General features: G+C 41.6%; 2 protein-coding genes across 4 annotated transcripts; both read left to right on the top strand.

Moving 5' to 3' along the window:
• Positions 1 to 263: 263 nt before the first annotated feature.
• RB195_008663 (uncharacterized protein) lies at positions 264 to 10,576 on the top strand (the record flags this gene model as incomplete). 3 transcript variants are annotated; one of them, XM_064195273.1, is made up of 9 exons in its annotated part: positions 3,352 to 3,552; positions 4,633 to 4,782; positions 4,836 to 4,943; positions 5,846 to 5,924; positions 5,977 to 6,044; positions 8,773 to 8,902; positions 8,999 to 9,160; positions 9,788 to 9,892; positions 10,422 to 10,576. In XM_064195273.1, 9 exons carry the CDS (start codon positions 3,352 to 3,354, stop codon positions 10,574 to 10,576), a joined length of 1,158 nt encoding a protein of 385 aa, XP_064046421.1. The 3 variants fall into 3 exon arrangements, with proteins under 3 accessions (XP_064046418.1, XP_064046419.1, XP_064046421.1); XM_064195275.1 differs by lacking the exons at positions 3,352 to 3,552; positions 4,633 to 4,782; positions 4,836 to 4,943 and adding an exon at positions 264 to 275; XM_064195274.1 differs by lacking the exons at positions 3,352 to 3,552; positions 4,633 to 4,782; positions 4,836 to 4,943; ... (2 more) ...; positions 9,788 to 9,892; positions 10,422 to 10,576 and adding exons at positions 264 to 275; positions 6,541 to 6,606.
• On the top strand, positions 2,241 to 3,317 carry RB195_008664 (uncharacterized protein; the record flags this gene model as incomplete). Its single annotated transcript, XM_064195276.1, has 1 exon — positions 2,241 to 3,317. The coding sequence occupies one exon, from the start codon at positions 2,241 to 2,243 to the stop codon at positions 3,315 to 3,317; it is 1,077 nt and encodes a 358-aa protein (XP_064046420.1).
• Positions 10,577 to 17,919: the final 7,343 nt, after the last annotated feature.

Below are 17,919 nucleotides of genomic sequence, written 5' to 3' on the forward strand. Positions count from 1 at the left end.
ATATTTGTTATTCATCGGTTCGTTGCTGTGCTCGCCATTCACTGCTACATTGCTGGAATTTCGTGCTTATCATTAGAGTTGCTAACCTGGTTAGGAGAAAGTAGTAGATTTTGTTGTTAAATATGTATAATTTATAGATGAAGATGACCTAATCATTTAGTACAACAGTATATTTCCAGATGCCTTCATGTAAACATCTCCAAACGGCTGTTATGCAATCTCATTCTCTCCAAGTAAATTCCACTGATCGGTAGTCCATATCGATGTATGTGTGGGTAAGGTTTTCTTGCGGAAATTCATTTTTTTTTTGTTACAAATCTGCACTTTTTCTGCATGTGGAAGTTGATAACTTTGTTAAATATTTATTAGCCCAAGTCTTGATTAACTACCCTGCTTTTCCTGGAAGGCACTCAAATTTCTCTTTCATGGCACTCAAATTTCTCTTTCAATTAACCTCGCTTTTCTGGTAATGAGACTTCGTAACGGTTGAGACGAAGACTTATGATTATTTATACATAGATGAAAGGTTTATTCACATTGTGTTTCGGTTGATACGAGAACAATGTTGAGAATCAGTTCTGGATAATCTTTCTAAGCCAGTGGCTCCCTGGAATACTAAAGCACTGTTAGACCTACTGGTTATTTTTTTTCTCTTAGTATGATTTTTTTTTGTTACAGAAGAAGAACATGGAATTTTTATGTTTTTATCTTCTCAGGTACCATAGAGAATTTTAAAAAAGAGAGAAATTACCACAGAGAAATAGAGAATTTTGATCACTATTAGTGCTTCTTTTAAATGATGGTATAAATTTGCCCGCTGGCGGTCTACTTGAGAACATGTATAAGTACCGAAATAAAACACCCGTGTTCCGAATTCTTCTGTAATGTGCTGACAATACCGACGATTATCGAACCATTTGTTAATTAATGTTACCTTGGGAGGGATGAATAATACAAAGGTTCTTTTTCATTGAATCATTTCTATCATATTAGTGCGTGCGTAGAGGTCCTTTCGATACTGATTGTTATATAAACCCTCATCAAATGCCGTCCTGACCACAGATGTGATATGCAGGAGACGGACCCTCCTCAGGTGAAGGAGCTCTAGCTCATGGGGTGCAGTTCACGTGAAGGGTGTCCCTTTGCCAACCGTACCAAAGTGAAGGGGGTCTTTTCACCTGCCGTCCAAAAGTGAAGGGGGTCGGAACACCGGCTTCGACTATCGGATCTATGGTCCTGACTTAGATACCCCATGCTTCACTATAAGTAAAGGAAACAACCATGACATCATCCGAACATCCACATCGTTTTCGTCAAAAACTGCGTTTAAACGTTGACCAGCAGTTGCATGTATTACGGTTATTGCTGGATAAATATGTAGCAACGCGCTGAGAATTGAAGATCATGTCTGAATTCTCTTTAAATGATGGTACAACTTTATTAACAACTATACAACTATAGTAAGCTTCTCTGTGGTGCGAGAACTTATAGTTGGGTCAAAATGACATGAAGCACGGGCTGTTGCGTAAGCAGCTGCGGTCGAAACGGCCTGGTGGACGTAGCGGTAGAGATCGTCTAAGGATCCTTCGCTATCCCCATCCATCTCTGCTGTTCGCGATGGTCTCACCTCGATTGCAACCGCTGCCTCCACCGCACTGCTTCGAGCGCAGCCGCTTACGCAACTGTCCTTGCTTCATGTCGATTCCACCTGACTTTATCTTTCGAAATTGTTTTTCCTTGCGAACCTTCGCAGTTTCACAATGATACATTTCAAAATATGCATCGAGATGGCTCGAAACACAGTTTTTCTGCATCTCTGCAGAATTCTGAAGTTTCCTGAAATGAATCACAGGCTAATACGAATTTCTAAAACCTTAATCATCTATTTTAATAACGCCTAATGTTTTGTCTAAGCGGAAACGTAATTGTACGATTGAGTTTCGGACATATACATATACTTTGCCGAAGTCGTAATAAACGCCTTGGGAACTAATCGTCAAAATGGCGACCACGGCAGGATTCCAGCCTGCAATCTTCTGCTGTACTTTTGCAACAAAAACAACTGTGATGACAACGCTGCGATGTCCTGCACTTTTGGAACACCAAGCGCAATACTTGCCACACCAAATGAAGAGGAATCAATCTTGGTGAAACCGTGGGGAGCGGCAACAAAAGAATACTAATCTCAAAAAAAAAATCTCAAAAGAATCTCCGTCGACCTCAGTCCTCCATCAATATCAATGACGTGCACAAAAGGAGGAATACATCTTTCATTAACGTCACCTACAACAGCGATCGAAGCATGCATAAACAACTACTGTCAATTCATCACCAACCCATCAACTTCGAATATCGTCTTCCCAATAAATTTCGTGGCATTCACTTACAGAGTAGAAGTCTCTGCCTGGAACGATGGAAAACTCACATATCAACGAGAAGTGATACGTCAACCTTCTTCTGTTTGCGAACTCATCGACTGCTCACTATGTCTCGAACTCATCTACAATCCAAATTGCTGGTCCAAAACTCAAATTGTATTGACTGGAAGCATCCTCATCATCGTTATCCTTACTTTGAGCATGCTCCTCCCGGCTGTACGATTCCTTTCCATAGTGATCAAACTTTCAGTCCACCTCTGTCGACAACCAGCCAAGAAAACATTCTTGAAGACCATCAGAAAACGACAGAACTTCGCCGTCTACACAGGACATCGCCGCAGACTCTTACTTGCCATCCTTTTCACCGTTATATGCTCAAGTAATCAATGCTCAGAGGTCATCTTCCTCACGGCAACGGAAGAAACATGTATACAGAATGGAGACGAAAACACTTGCACCTTCAATCAAGCGTCAATCCTGACGTTACAAGCTCTCAATCAAGAAACATGTCTTGTTCTCAAGAACAGCAACAACACCTACGTCGGTATGATAACAATCAGAGTGAAAGGATTGTACTTCACATGCAAGAGAGAAATCGAATTTTTCACAAGGGATCATCATTTCTACTCAGAATCAGTGCACAGATGCCGCTGGGCGGGAAGTTGTAACACTGGAACTTGTGACAAAATCAAGCCCACTGACAAAATTCAAGGAATTTCCCACACAGCAAATAGCCATCCTGGCATTACATTTTGTGCAGCGAGCTATGGATGTTTAACTTGCAGTGGCCGCTTTTTCTGTTTGACAAGCTGCCTTTTCTTTTCTTTACGGTTTCAACTGTCCACTATGGGAATTCACCGTCGAAGCACATGTAACACTGCAACAGAATGGTCACTCGGAAGGCACAGACACTGTCTTACATCCCGCGAAAACCACTAGATCGAACAACATTCGTCTGTCACTGATTGCGTCAATGGTACCTCAAATGCCAATACTATCGTCTACGTTTGTAACCGATGGACAAACAACAGCTATAACAAAACCAACGTCATCGGGACAACTCATCTCCAATACAATTGGTCAGCTACAATGTATGAGCCGCGATGATGCCAAACATTTCAGATGCAACTTTCCAAGTAACGCGTGCGTTTGCTCACTAGCAACGAATCAAGCTGTATGCACCTGCCGTAAATAGGATATCAGCGAACTGTTCAAGAAAACACCTCTACCACAAATCACCAAAAATGTCATGATTTATCAGAAGCAAAACGAAGTCATCGCAAAAATTAAAGTAGATACTGCCGTACAACTCCACATCACAGATGACTTGCAGCTAGTCTCCTCACGTCTCGACACAAATTGTTCGATAATTACCTCAGAATTATCCGGATGCTACGACTGCTTCAAAGAGGCACAAGTACCTATCTCATGCGAATCCGATAAGGGGGAGATCACAGCCGAAATCAACTGTGGACATCAATTTCAAGTTGCGATTTGTACCCCAAGCGACCACATTAACAAAGTTTCCCTCAACTTCAAGTCATCAAGAATTCGAGAGCATTGCGCAATTTTCTGCCCGGGAGGGACGACTTCTTTCGAAATCGTCGGAGAACTCAGCTACTTCAACGATGGTATTTTGCTACAACAACAAGGAATAACGTATCTTCTGACTGATAACCACTTCTCTTTGCCATCCGCTGAAAAAATTGTGGAAATGTTTGGTACATTGTGTACATCGATTGTATCACTTCTTCTCATTTAAAACATTGCCTTTCATGCAGATTGTCACACTTATCCTGACTATTCTTATGTGACCTTTCGAAACTTATCAAAGAGCAAAGGCACGAAAAAAGGCAGTCCGACTCGTTTGCTTCTGTTTGCTTCCGCGGGAGTTTTCTGCATCTCTGCAGAATTCTGAAGTTTCCTAAAATGAATCACAGGCTAATACTAATGTCTAAAATCTAAATCATCGATTTTAGTAACGTCTAATGTTTTGTTTAAACCGATTTTAATAACGTCTAATGTTTTGTCTAAGCCGAAGCCGAATTGTACGATTGAGTTTCGGACATGTATATATACTTTGCCGAAATCGTAATAAACGCCTTGGGAACAAATCGTCAAAACCCATTCGTAGAACTTCATAGCTCCAAACAGTGTGAAGGTATGTTCTAAAGTATGGAAACAAATAATAATCTTTAGAGATTCTGTGGTCATTGCAACTCAATTTAGGGTTTTTTAATGTTTGTAGCTTTAGAAGCTGTACAGCTTTTCCACCGCTTCCTCACCATACCTATTGAAAAGGGAGTACGAGGAAGCGGATACTATATCGCCGAAGCTGCTCACTGCTGGACTACAGTGGATAATGAGATCACTTGGTTGGGAAGAAAGGGGCATACGTGCTGACGTAGGATTCCTTTCGAACCTTCGTTTTGTGGACAACACCGTTCTATTTTCAAGAAGTACCAACGAAGCGAAGACGATGCTCAAGGAATTGAACGAAACACGGAAGAGAATAGGACTGCGAATAAACAGAAGTTAATGAAGAACGCCTACCGCGAGGACGGAGTACAAGTTGAAGGCTCCAAAATCGTGGAAACTTCGTCCTACGTATACCTCAGACGTTCTATGAAAATGGAAAACGACTTGAAGGAAAAATTAAATAGAAGGTTTAACGTCCTAGAGGGAGACCGCCAACGAGATGGGGTGATGCGTTCGCTGCACGGATAAGCTGAGAGCTCGGCTGAATACAGCTGAAGGACCTCGTCAACGTCGCTCACGAAACTTGAGAACATTTCGGATGGCAGTGGCGAGGGAATGAAACGAGGGGAAAAGATCAAGGGGCCCGCTCGTCCAGTGCAGACGACCATCTAAGTATCTAAGTATCTTTATCTGTTTTGAAAATGCCACATAAACCACTTCGTTCTGAATTTTTATTAGTGCCACATTCTGAGGGGTTAATATATTTCTGAATCTTCCTCAGTCGATATAGTCAGGCATATTTATCTATGTATTTGTAGCCACAAAACACGAAATTCATTATCAGAAGTGTCAACAAAGCTCTCTTTGACAATTATGACCAACACAGTCTTTTATTTTGTTTTGGCTTTTGTCATTTTGCACGTTTTTTTCCTATGCCTTGACAGTTTTATTGTTAGATATACATGTAGATAAAATAGAACGCTCCGTTGATGAAATTTTCTCTTTGAGTTCTATTTTCTTTCCTTGCGCTGCCAATGCGCAGTATAGTGTGTAGTTGTAGTGAATTTTACGGTACATCTTGTTCCTGTGCAGAATAACAATAAGGTGCTAGGACTACTAGGTGGTGAAACAAATAAAGAGTTCCTTTACTTCAACTTATAGTTTGAATAAACTAACGTTTAGAAGAAGAAATCTCCCTAGTTCGAGTTCGAGAAACCTAAGACGTAACTCTCTTCTCCTGACATTCTTATTCGACACCTCTTCTTCAGGCGTTGCATCCGAGACGGATATACTCGTTTATACCGACATTGCTACTACTTTTAACACTCTTGACAGAAATTGAAGCAGGTTGGTTTGATGTGTGCTCCCACACTTGTTTTTCCAATTATTCCTGTTTCAGGGACTTTTGAAAAGCTTTGCGCCTCTCCCGGGTTTTTTGGCAAAGGGGTTTTAGAGGTTAATAGTGAGGTGAGTGAATAGTTCATATATTAGGGTGGTGCGAAATTAATTTCGGTTTCGAGGTATATGTAAATAAAACAATTTTTTTACCCAAAAGTATTTCGCCTCAGGGCAAACAACACATACCGTTCTGAATTTTGAAGAAGATGTCAAAGTGGGTCCCTCATGAGCTGACCAAGCAGCAGCGTCTGGCGCGTTACGGGTCGTGTTCTAACCTTTTGATTCGGTTTAAAAAAATGAGCCCTTTCTTATTTGTATTATAACAGTAGATGAAAAGTGGGTTCTTTACGATAATAGGAAACGTGGATTTGTGTGCGTAGATAGGAATCTCCTTCCAAACACTCCCTAAATCCGGTCTTTACTCCAAAAAAGTCATGTCAGTTACAATTTGGTGGTGCTGTGAGGGTTTAATCCACTACAGCTTCATGCAACCAGGCCAGACAATTACAGCAGAGTCCTACTGCTGTGATTTAGAGCATATGTGTAGAAAGTTGCCAAATTGCAGCCGGCACTTATGAATAAAGGAGGGACGATTCTGCTGCAAGACAACACAAGGTCACATACCGCATAAATCACCCGGCAAAAATTAACCCATTTGGGTACAGAAGTTCTCCCTCCTCCACCGTATTTCCAACACCTTTCCCCAACGGACTATCATTTTTTTCAAGCTCTTGGTTAACATTTGCGTCATCGACAGTTCAGTAATTCAGACTATTTTGAAAGTGCTTTGCATAATTTTGTTGATTCCTGTAATCTCAGTTCTTAAACTAAAGGCTTAAGTTTATTTATTTTTTTTTACCAATTTTTTGGAAAGGATGTGCAGATTCTGAAAGTTTTTATTTCGATTAATAAAGTTGTGTTTAAAGGCTACGGCTTCATTCGTTTTGGCGCACCATTTTGTACAAGAGGTTCGATTGGAGCGCGCCAGTCTTGTGCGGCGCCGCTTCTTCCGGGCCGTTTTTTACGGCAATTAGCAAGAAATGGACGGAATCACCTCCTTCTCCGTAGTCTCCCATCCCATATACGAATACTCCACCTGAAATCTGCACCACCTCAGATTCGTGGTATGCTGCCTTTAAGCTGAGTTATAGCAATTTGAAGTATGCGGTCCGTTTCCGAAATTACGCTCCAATCAAATAGAACAATCTGAAGATAGATACTGTATATCGAAGACAATTTCGAAGGAGAGAGAGAGCTAGGAATTTGTGCTTGACGGGACTGGGGTTGAGGATATGTACGCATATAGAGTTTGCATTGATTTGAATATCTAAGTAGAAAACGGTGCTGACATCTGTATGAGACCTAAAGTGGACGTTAATTTAAGGTAAATGAAGATAAGTGATGCATGTTTTTTTTTGTGTGAAGTGAAGTTTTCTTTTGCTTCCCTTTGCTTAGCTGCTGATATTCTTTTGAAAGATTTTTCTTAGCATACATATTTATTTTGGCACCCTTTGTGATTGTAGTACTACTTATTAATATTTATTATATTGTTTTAAATTCCATCGATCAAAGGGCGGATGTGGCACAGTCGGTTAGAGGTCCATTGTAGCCACACGGTCGATGGTTCGAAACCGAGGGTTGATAAATTGGTACCACACCTCTCTGGGAGGATAAAAACACTGACTTGACACATTGACTTGGCCCCCGCAGTTCATTGTATAGGCCAACACACGTTCGAAAACCTCAACGATTACGAATTTCAGTAAAACGCGTTGGCGCGTCCCAAGTGGATTGAGACGCCAATGACGTTATCCCTTTTATTCAATGGTTTTCCTAAGTCGGTGTAGTGGTACAACTTTTTCCATAAACGTATGAACTTGGGAAAGATCTCACCCGATCGTCTTCTTGGGTGCTCCGAGTTTCGTCTGCTCTAGTTCTTTGACTAACGGTTTAGATAGTTTTATAGAATTTGCTATTTTCGTCCTGCATCCTCTTTTCGCGTGTGCTTCCGATGATGTTCGAATCCAATCAGTTGGTTCGCTATAATTATATGTTCAGAAACACTTGCATGCCGGATCTGTTGCACAAAAGTAGGTCGAAGTAAATATAAATAAATCAGGTCAAAGCTGGAGCTCGGTGAAGTTGCATAAGCGGCAGTGCTCAAACTGCAGCAATGAGTGATAATAGCGAAGGGGCCCCTTCCAATCTAATCGCTACGTTGCTTCGAGCGCAGCCGCTTACGCAACTGCACCGAGCTCTAGGTCGCTTTGATCCGACTGTACGCCGCAACGTGAAGCCTTGGGCCTAGAGCATGTTTTATAATCCGTGAAGCCCGCTTCTTCTGTTTGCTCTTGGCAGGCCTGGTAACGTCTATTTGTTTACCTGTTCTCAATTGTGGGTTTCCAAATTTAGAAGGGCGGGGGAAATAGTTTGTCACCCACCATGGATACTCACTGTAGAGCATAGCTCAGGAGATTCCAAAGACTACGGTTGCTCACGGTTGATCTTTTCCTTTCTTTTTATCAAAAGAAATTCAATGCTGTCTTCTAAAATTGCACCCACTGATCCGCAGAAGGGGTGTGATCAACGGCGGGTTTTTGGTGGACGTCAAATATTTTAACCGAATGACTGCGAAACGTGCGATAAAGGGAAGCAAGAGGGTGTGCGAAGCAGCGAAGGAGTATGACTATGAGTATTGCATCCAACACACTTTTGTCATCCATGTTATGTTGAACGAATTGTAAATAGATGATACCTATCTGGTCAGTATAACTCGACTAATTTGTGATTTTACCAGGAGACGCTGTGCTCGGTGAGGTTCAGGTTTAAAACAAAAAGACAAACAGATGCTATCTCTGCATGCAAGAAGGTCCTTCCGGCTGAAGTAATTGAAGCTAAAGAGGGAAGTGAAACTGAATGTGTCTACAGTATGTTCAGTTTTTCTTAAAAAAACTAGCACTTACTATGAGAAAGGAGAAAGTGCTCGGCAGCTAAAACATTGCAAACACCTTAGGATTGTTCAGAGAAAACCCCAACAGAATGTCAAGATGATGAGGAAACGATATTCGGGTACTGTATGAAACTCGTGCATAACTCAATTTATGAATTTGCGCCGAATGGATGTGGTCCTAATTACAATATCCATGAGCTGGGATGGAAATTAGAGGAGAGGAAGTGGATTGTTGGTGAGTACCACTTGTCCCTGAATAGTAACAGTTTGGTGTCGAGAGGGATCTTCGTGTGGCTCTCACTATGGTACTGTAACATGCATTTTTGACGCTGTAAACATGCTTACGATGAAATTTGAGCTTGCAGACGTGCTGCATAAGGACTACTTGACACTGACCTGAACTTTACGGTGTCAGAAATGCATCTGAGGCTAATTTTTCAAACATGAAGTTTTATTTCTAACACTCTTGGAGAATTTCAGAACTACGCAAAAATTTGCGACAGTGGAAATGAGTGAACCTTTTTGGTTTTTGTTTACACTTACTGCTAAGCAGGCGATCTTTCTGTCCTGCACACTTTTGCTGATAGTTTTAACTGAACGTGGTAACGCATTTTGCAGATTTAAGAGGTTTTTTTTTGGAACGGTTTCTCAGGATACACTTCTGAGTACAGAGAATTCATCCTAGTTAACCGACTTCTCGCTTCTGTTGTTAGGTTTGTGTTCACATCTCGCTCCCCCTCGATTCCTTACAGGGTTTGGGTGGTTTTTCAATCTTAGTATCAATGTTCCATGGATAGTCTACATGTGTGATATTATTGATGTTAATCCATTGCATCTGTATTTCTAACAAATATATATTTAGTTATATTCAAACCAATTTCACGCTCATATGTATGGGTGAGGAATACTCCAGTGGATGGTAAAGTATACGGAATGAAAGTGCTTTACGATAGAAACTGCAGTGGAAGTGAGTTCTTAACTTCAAAAGTTTCACAAGTTGTTAGTGGAGAATTTGTCTGACATACTTTGAATGCTGACAACGTTTTCCTTTTCTGTGGCGCAGAAGGAAAAATTACTGTATAAAGGATTAGAATGATATTTTCTTATCGACTAATAGTAAAAATTTTGTTTTTGTTCTGTCAAACTCGAGTATTGAACTTGTTACTTCCGTTCGTATGTTGTTCAATCGCTATGTGGTGGCGATTTCCAATCTTCAGTTGAAGTTTTTAGTTTCATCTCTTTTGATCACAGCTCGTAAGAGGAGGTAGAAACTAATGAGCATGCCAGAATGGAAAAGAAAAAAAAACAGGCCATGATTGGTGCTGAAATATATAACATTTACACCATGAAAACACTTTTTAGATTGATCCTTCATAAGCACTTTGGTGAGAATAGCTAACATTACCTTAGAGCAGCCTACAAGTGTTTGATTCAATTTTCAGTCTATTACATTTCTCTGAATAATTAATTCAGTGAATGCATTGAAGCAATTCCAGGAAATTGTGCTATCAAACCGACTTCACAATTAAAACTACGCATGAAGCCAAGAGGATTCAGAGGGAAATATTATTATGGGCATCATAAAGAAAAAGTGGACTACCTATGTTCTAGAGTGGATCCTGCGTCATTAAATACAGATGTGTGGTTGTAAGAGCTCAACAATTTCTTCGGATAAAAATGAATGTTTTGCAATCCTTTTTTTTTCTTGTCCACATTTTTTGAGTTGGTTTTGGTCGCCAGATGAGCCGATCAAAAAGATTATGATTCACGAAAAAGAAGAGAAGTGTATAGTTTCGTGATCAACTCGTTGTTTTCGCTAATTTTTTGATGGGCAGTTTTTCAAACGATTATCACGTATGGAGCTGAAGAGTCCGGACATCATAGAATCTTAGTATATTTATAAAAAAAAGAGTCGTACGATACTAATTGAAGGTTAAAATGGTGATGATGCCCTCATATTCAAGTATTCATTCTTATTACTATATAATAACGGGCTTATTCTGTCACGTGTGTGTGTGTGTGTGTGTGTGTGTGTGTGTGTGTGTGTGTGTGTGTGTGTGTGTGTGTGTGTGTGTGTGTGTGTGTGTGTGTGTGTGTGTGTGTGTGTGTGTGTGTGTGTGTGTGTGTGTGTGTGTGTGTGTGTGTGTGTGTGTGTGTGTGTGTGTGTGTGTGTGTGTGTGTGTGTGTGTGTGTGTGTGTGTGTGTGTGTGTGTGTGTGTGTGTGTGTGTGTGTGTGTGTGTGTGTGTGTGTGTGTGTGTGTGTGTGTGTGTGTGTGTGTGTGTGTGTGTGTGTGTGTGTGTGTGTGTGTGTGTGTGTGTGTGTGTGTGTGTGTGTGTGTGTGTGTGTGTGTGTGTGTGTGTGTGTGTGTGTGTGTGTGTGTGTGTGTGTGTGTGTGTGTGTGTGTGTGTGTGTGTGTGTGTTTGTGTGTGTGTGTGTGTGTGTGTGTGTGTGTGTGTGTGTGTGTGTGTGTGTGTGTGTGTGTGTGTGTGTGTGTGTTTTGTTGTGTGTGTGTGTGTGTGTGTGTGTGTGTGTGTGTGTGTGTGTGTGTGTGTGTGTGTGTGTGTGTGTGTGTGTGTGTGTGTGTGTGTGTGTGTGTGTGTGTGTGTGTGTGTGTGTGTGTGTGTGTGTGTGTGTGTGTGTGTGTGTGTGTGTGTGTGTGTGTGTGTGTGTGTGTGTGTGTGTGTGTGTGTGTGTGTCAGTCACGAAATTCAAAATGAGGGTGCGACGGGTCCACCGGCGTCGAGTTAATGCCTCGAAGCTAGGAATCTATAAAATGAGGTGTGAAGGGGTCCACCGGCGTCGGATACCTATAGAAGGGGATGCGACGGGTCTATCGGCGCCAGATAGCGTTAGAAGGCGGTGCGACGGGTCCACGGCGTCGGATACCTATAGAAGGGGGTGCGACGGGTCCATCGGCGTCGGATACCTATAGAAGGGGATGCGACGGGTCTATCGGCGCCAGATAGCCTTAGAAGGGGGTGCGACGGGTCCAAGACGTCGGATACCTATAGAAGGGGGTGCGACGGGTCCATCGGCGCCAGATAGCCTTAGAAGGTGTCCCCGGAGATAGCTATATGGGGTGCGACGTCCACCGCGCCAGAACCTTGGTGCGCGGTCCACCGGTGCCGTACCTTAGAAGGTGCGCGGGTCCACCGGCGCCGATGCCATATATGGGGTGCGACATCCACCGTCCAGACCCTTAAAAGGGGGTGCGACGGTCCACCGGCGCCAACTTGAAGTGCGGGTCCACCGGCGCCAGATACCTATAGAAGGGGTGCGGCGGGTCCACCGGTGCCAGATACCTATAGAAGGGGTGCGGCGGGTCCACCGGCGCCAGATAGCCATAATATGGGGTGCGACGGATCCACCGGTGCCAGACCCCTATAAAAGGGGGTGCGACGGGTCCACCGGCGCCAGATTGGTGCGCCGGCGCCAGATACCTATAGAAGGGGGTGCGACGGGTCCACCGGCGTCAGATTGGCGGGCCGGCGCCAGATACCTATAGAAGGGTGTGTGACGGGTCCACGGGCGTCAATTCCTATAGAAGAGGGTGCGACGGGTTCCACGGCGTCGGATTGTGCGCCGGCGCCAAGCTAAAATGGTGCGACGTCCACGGCGTCGTTGGCGCCGCGCCAGATAGATATAAGGTGGTGAGACGGGTCCCGCGGAATCGAAATGGTGCGCAATAACTTCGCGTGCATGTCGCAAAAGATAAATGGTTAAAGCCGTTTCATAGCCGTGGCCATTGCGCGCGTTGCTTTTCACCTTCATGACTCCTCCGCGTATCTATTTCTTTCTTCGTTCGTCTCGTTGGTAGCATGCCGTTCTCAAGTGAAAGGCGCATGGAAACGGCTGCTTAATAGTAGCAGGATGTTTATGTGATCTGACGTGGAACGTTATCTTTATCAGTATGAAGATGTCTTTTACGTCATTTTATGTTAAAACATCATTCTGTGATAACCATTGGGGAAATCAGGAGGAATATCCATACTTCGTAATGCTTTCAAATTGCATCTATATTATTCTGGCATCAAAGGAGTGTTTGTAGCTGATGGTGAATATTCTCCAAATGTAGAATTGACGCATTTGGTAGGAAAACTCCGTAATCTTTAATTCGTAATTTATAATATAAAGAAGAGAAGAAGTGTTGTTATAGAAACACAAATCAGATTTTACAGAAAACACCACTACTATCAACTTTCATTGATCAGTGGAGGGAAGCGAAGCTAAAACCAGCGAAAGTCTGAAGTCCGGCTTTAGCCGGACATTCAGACTGGTAAAAAGGATAAAGGATAAAGTCACTGGCGTATCAATCCACTTAGTATGCGCCCACGCGTTTCACTGGAAATCGTTGAGGTTTTGGAACGTTTGGAACGCGTGTTGGCCTATATAATGATTTGCCGGGGCCACCAGAGGATCAAGTTAGGGTTTTTATCCTCCCAGACAGGTCAGGGTACCAATTTATCAACCCCGAAGGGATGAAAGTCTTAGCTTGCACTAGAGCGGTTTCGAACCTTCGACTATGTGGCTACAACGGACCTCTAACCGACTGCGCCACACCCACCCCATTCATTCCCATAAAAATGGATAAAATAATAAAATTCACAGTGTTGATCAATCCTTTTGCGAGAGAGCCTTCACTTTCGACTTTGATTCAGAATCACGTTGATTCTTACGAATGCGCGCAAGCCTGATTTGGTACGAATTTATAGACACCGGAAGAACAAAGGATTGGTTTGCACTAGGACAGTTTCGAACCATTGGTCGTAGAGTCGCAGCCGAACCCCTTAGCCAATGCACTTCATCCGCGCCGTGCTACAATAATTTGGTGAATCAACACAGTTAACTGGAACTATTACTACCACTTCTCAAATATCTCATGTGGCTCCGGTACATTTTCCCTGAACAAACTGTTCCAATTGGTTGTGTTTGTGTATTTGGTACATCATTACTTTTTTTTTCTGGTTCGGTTTTGGTTTTTTTCGAGCTTTACCATGGAGAAGAGGTTGCCTTGGCCAAAGGAATGGTTTTTGATGTATACAGCATAGTATTTATACCATTTCATTTACTTTTTTGAGTTTCCAACAAATTTCCGTATGTTAAACGCTTGTGTGTCGCCTGCATTGAGTCCGGAACACTTGACGAAGACGTGAACGGTTCGCCGCACGGCCGTGTAGCACTTGACGCTTTCCAGGGAACGGCAAGGTGCGTCGGGGGCTACCGTTCGTCTGAACGCGTGCGCGTCAAGTTAGTCGCCATGGCGGCAGTCGAGTGTAGACACCGGTTAGATGCACTCGCCCCAATGCCTCCCTGCCAATTTTTGGAACGGCCCTTGAATGGGCCAATTCCTTGGTGGTGCGGTATTGCTGGGAACAGGAAGAATTTCTATTTTTTTTTTAGAATGAATTTCAAGTTCTGGTTAGCTCTATTTAAATAATTCCTCAATTATAATTTGGAAATTTCTCTGATTGACTTGTGAATAAAGTTTTTTCCTACATATTTCTTTTTGTCAGTTTACTACTACTACTACTTTACTTTTACTTGCCTTTACTACAGTTTACAGAATTTTTCGTTTATTGTTGTGAGGATTTATGCTGCGTCATTGATTTGATGTGTGGATAAATAAGTGAATAAATCTTTGTTACGTATTCGAACTCAGATGAATTCACTGATACGAAGGTGCTTTAAAAAAACAAAAGAGAGTCTATGCATAATTTTTCCGTTGAGGATCATCGCTTTGAGAAAACTCTATATTTTTATTTTACATATTTACATGTATTAAGAAGGATAAAGTCACTGGCTCCTCAATCTACTTGGGGTGTGCAAACGTTGTTTACTGAAATTCGTAATTGTTGAGGTTTTGGAACGCGTGTTGGCCCATACAATGACTTGCGGGGCCAGCCGGCGATCAAGTCAGTGTTTTTATCCTCCCAGACAAGCCTGGTTTGCACCTAGGGATGAGAACTTTGGTTTGCACTAGCGCGGTTTCGAACCATCGTCCGTGTGGCTACAACGGACCCTAACCGACTACGCTACATTCGCCCTTAGTTTCATATATTTTTATATTTATATTAAATTTATATGTATGGTCAGGTCAAAACGACATCAAGGACGGTGCAGTTGCGTAAGCGGGTGCACTCGAGGCGATGTAGTGGAGATGGCGATTGGAATCGACGTGGGACCATCGCGAACTGTAACGATGGGTGGTAACAGTAAAGGTCCCACTTCGATTCCATCCGCTACACTCCACCGCATCGCTTCGAGCGCAGCCGCTTACGTAACTACACCATGCTTCATGTCGTTCGGACCCTACTATATATTATAACATATTTTCTACTAAAGGTGGCTCCTGAACCAAGGAGCATCTGGCTGTAAAAGATATTAAATGGAATAGAATTTAGTGATATATTTCCCCTCCTAAGTGATTGTCATGAAATATCGATCCAATTTAGAGAATAATTTCAGCCAAAAAATCCACTCCTACCGTACTTGCTTATGAAAAGAATTACAATTTCAACAATGGGTGACGAGCTGACCCTATAATCCCTTGTGTTGAAAAAACCGTTACACACCAGTAGTCAGTAAGTTTTTTTTAATCATTGATGTCTTATCAAATGTATTTGTAAAAATTTATAAGACGCGAAAAAATTGTCGCAAGAAAAAATGAATTAAACCTCATATAGGGTAAGTTTGCTACAGTAATCCATTTAGTTCTTGGGATTAAAGTACAAGACTGATTTGTCCACCTATTGTGATTATCATTTTAGGTGCTTTTTCTGAGATGGTTATGGATAAAGTTGATTTTTTTTTGCTTTGTTGTAAAATTTGTAAAAATTATTTTGTTAACAACAAAGATTGGTAAGCGTGTTTGAGGAGCCGTTGGGTGTAAATCAAATGCTTTTCGTTTTCGTTTTTCGTTACAAACAATTTCCTATGCTATTAAACACGTTTCTGTTTAAATTTTCTGGATTATCTACTGCCCCTCGGGTTTTGCTTGAGTTTCCATCGTTCCAGTTTTCTTTCGAATTTTACAATGTACACAATACAGTCAATGATTGAATTTGTAGCAGTTCCAGGAACATTTTGTTTGGTTGCCTGTGAGTTTTCAAAACTGTCACACAGCGTGCGTTTACCAACCGGTAGCACGGAACGGAACGAAATGTCTGGAAATTGTGCACACATACGTTACGTCAAAGCTGTTGTTCCACTCATCAACTCAAGTGTCATTTGAAATCTTATCAAGTGCTGTAGTTTTTTCCCCTCCGTTCAAATCGTGTTGTGATTTATGTGACGTGCCTGCAAATTTTTCGTACGGTACCTAAGTGGCTTAAATTTTGCTAATGGTGAGAAAAAAGATCTTTGGGTTATTCTCTAATTTTCTGGCAGACATCTTAGGTAGCTTTAAAGCAAATGAATCCATGTGCGGTAGGGTTATTTATGTGGACTCTTCCAAAAGTAAGTACAGTTCGGCTATAATTAGTTTAGTTAGTTCGTTTATAATTAGTTTATAATTAATTTAGTTAGTCTCGTTCAACGTAGATGTAGAAAAGGGACTTCTTGGTTTCACTTTGCTACTTTCCTAACCTTCAGCGAATAGCGCAGCGATGCGAGACTATGAAAATAATTCTATATATGTTCCTCTACTTTGGTTGAATTTTAAAAAATCCATCTGAAAGAATTTTAAAAAATGGAAAAAGATCAAAACTAATTGAATAAAAATTCAGTACTTGCGGTAGCAACGTCTCCTAACCATGTATTCTCTGATGGGATGAAGTTAATTCAAGAAAATTACCATAGCACTAAAGAACCACTCAAAAAGGGGAAGGCGGGCGGTGCCCACTTTGAGCTATGCGGACGAGTTTACGGTATTGCTTCCCGCCTTATGTACACGTGAATATTCGTACATATATCGATCGATCTGATTTGAACACGACGTAAACGATAGTACTGTAGATTTTTTTAGAGAAATTTTTTTTAGCAAAGTAGCACCGTAGTGAAAGTGCGCTATAGAAGTGCTTTTGTAAAGAGCTCTTAGCTTTTAAAAAGATCATAACTCACCCAAATTCGTAGATCGAAAAATCGAGGAAGGTCGCATCTGATCTTTTATTGTTTTATTCAGTTATGCATTTATTATATTGTTATTTCATAATATTTCTTTTTTTTATAATATATTCACTATCACTTAGGAATAGGACGGTGTAGCGCAGTCGGTGAGAGGTTCCGTTGTGACTACAATCGATCGGAGGTTCGAATCCGCCCTAGTGCTCACCAAGCCTTTCATCCATCCGGGGTCGATAAATTGGTACCAGACTTGTCTGGGAGTATAAAAACACTGACTTGACACATCGGCTAGCCACCGTAAGTCATTGTAAGGCAGCACTCGAGTTCATAAACCTCAGAATATTTTGAATTGAAGTGAATGTGGTTGTGTAGGTCCCAAGCGGATTGATACGCAAAAGACTTTTTCTTTATCTTTAAATTTCTAACTGCCTGTGTTTATTTATTCATTTGTTTGTTTATTTATTTACTCTTTATATGTTTACGAATGGAGTGCAGAACAAAAATATAGTAAATATCCGTAACTAGTAAATAGTAAATATTGATCCAGCTTTGACAGCATATTCCAAGCTCAAAAATTCCTTTTTTTCCTGGAGTTTTTGCTTGTTGTAATTTTCCGAGTCCGAGTTCTTCGGAGGCGCTATTCGTGTGGATGCTCACTTTAGGATAAAGGTTATTCATTCTGAATCATCGTGTTTGTGGAAAGAAATGAATCAGAACTTATAGCGATAAAATATCGTGGGAAAATTCAATTAGCACAAAAAATCAATTATAGACCACATAGTTTCTTCAATTTTTAAGTAGATATCCTATTCTTTGGTATCAGTATCCCAGTTGAACATAAAGAAAGAAGTCGGTCAGCGGGTCTGATCCAGAAAACCACGGAGAAAAAGAAAAGTTTCTCAGAAATTCTAAATCTAATAGGTGATTATCTC

This window comes from Necator americanus, chromosome III (genome assembly GCF_031761385.1).
Source record: "Necator americanus strain Aroian chromosome III, whole genome shotgun sequence".
In the NCBI taxonomy this organism is placed as follows: domain Eukaryota; kingdom Metazoa; phylum Nematoda; class Chromadorea; order Rhabditida; family Ancylostomatidae; genus Necator; species Necator americanus.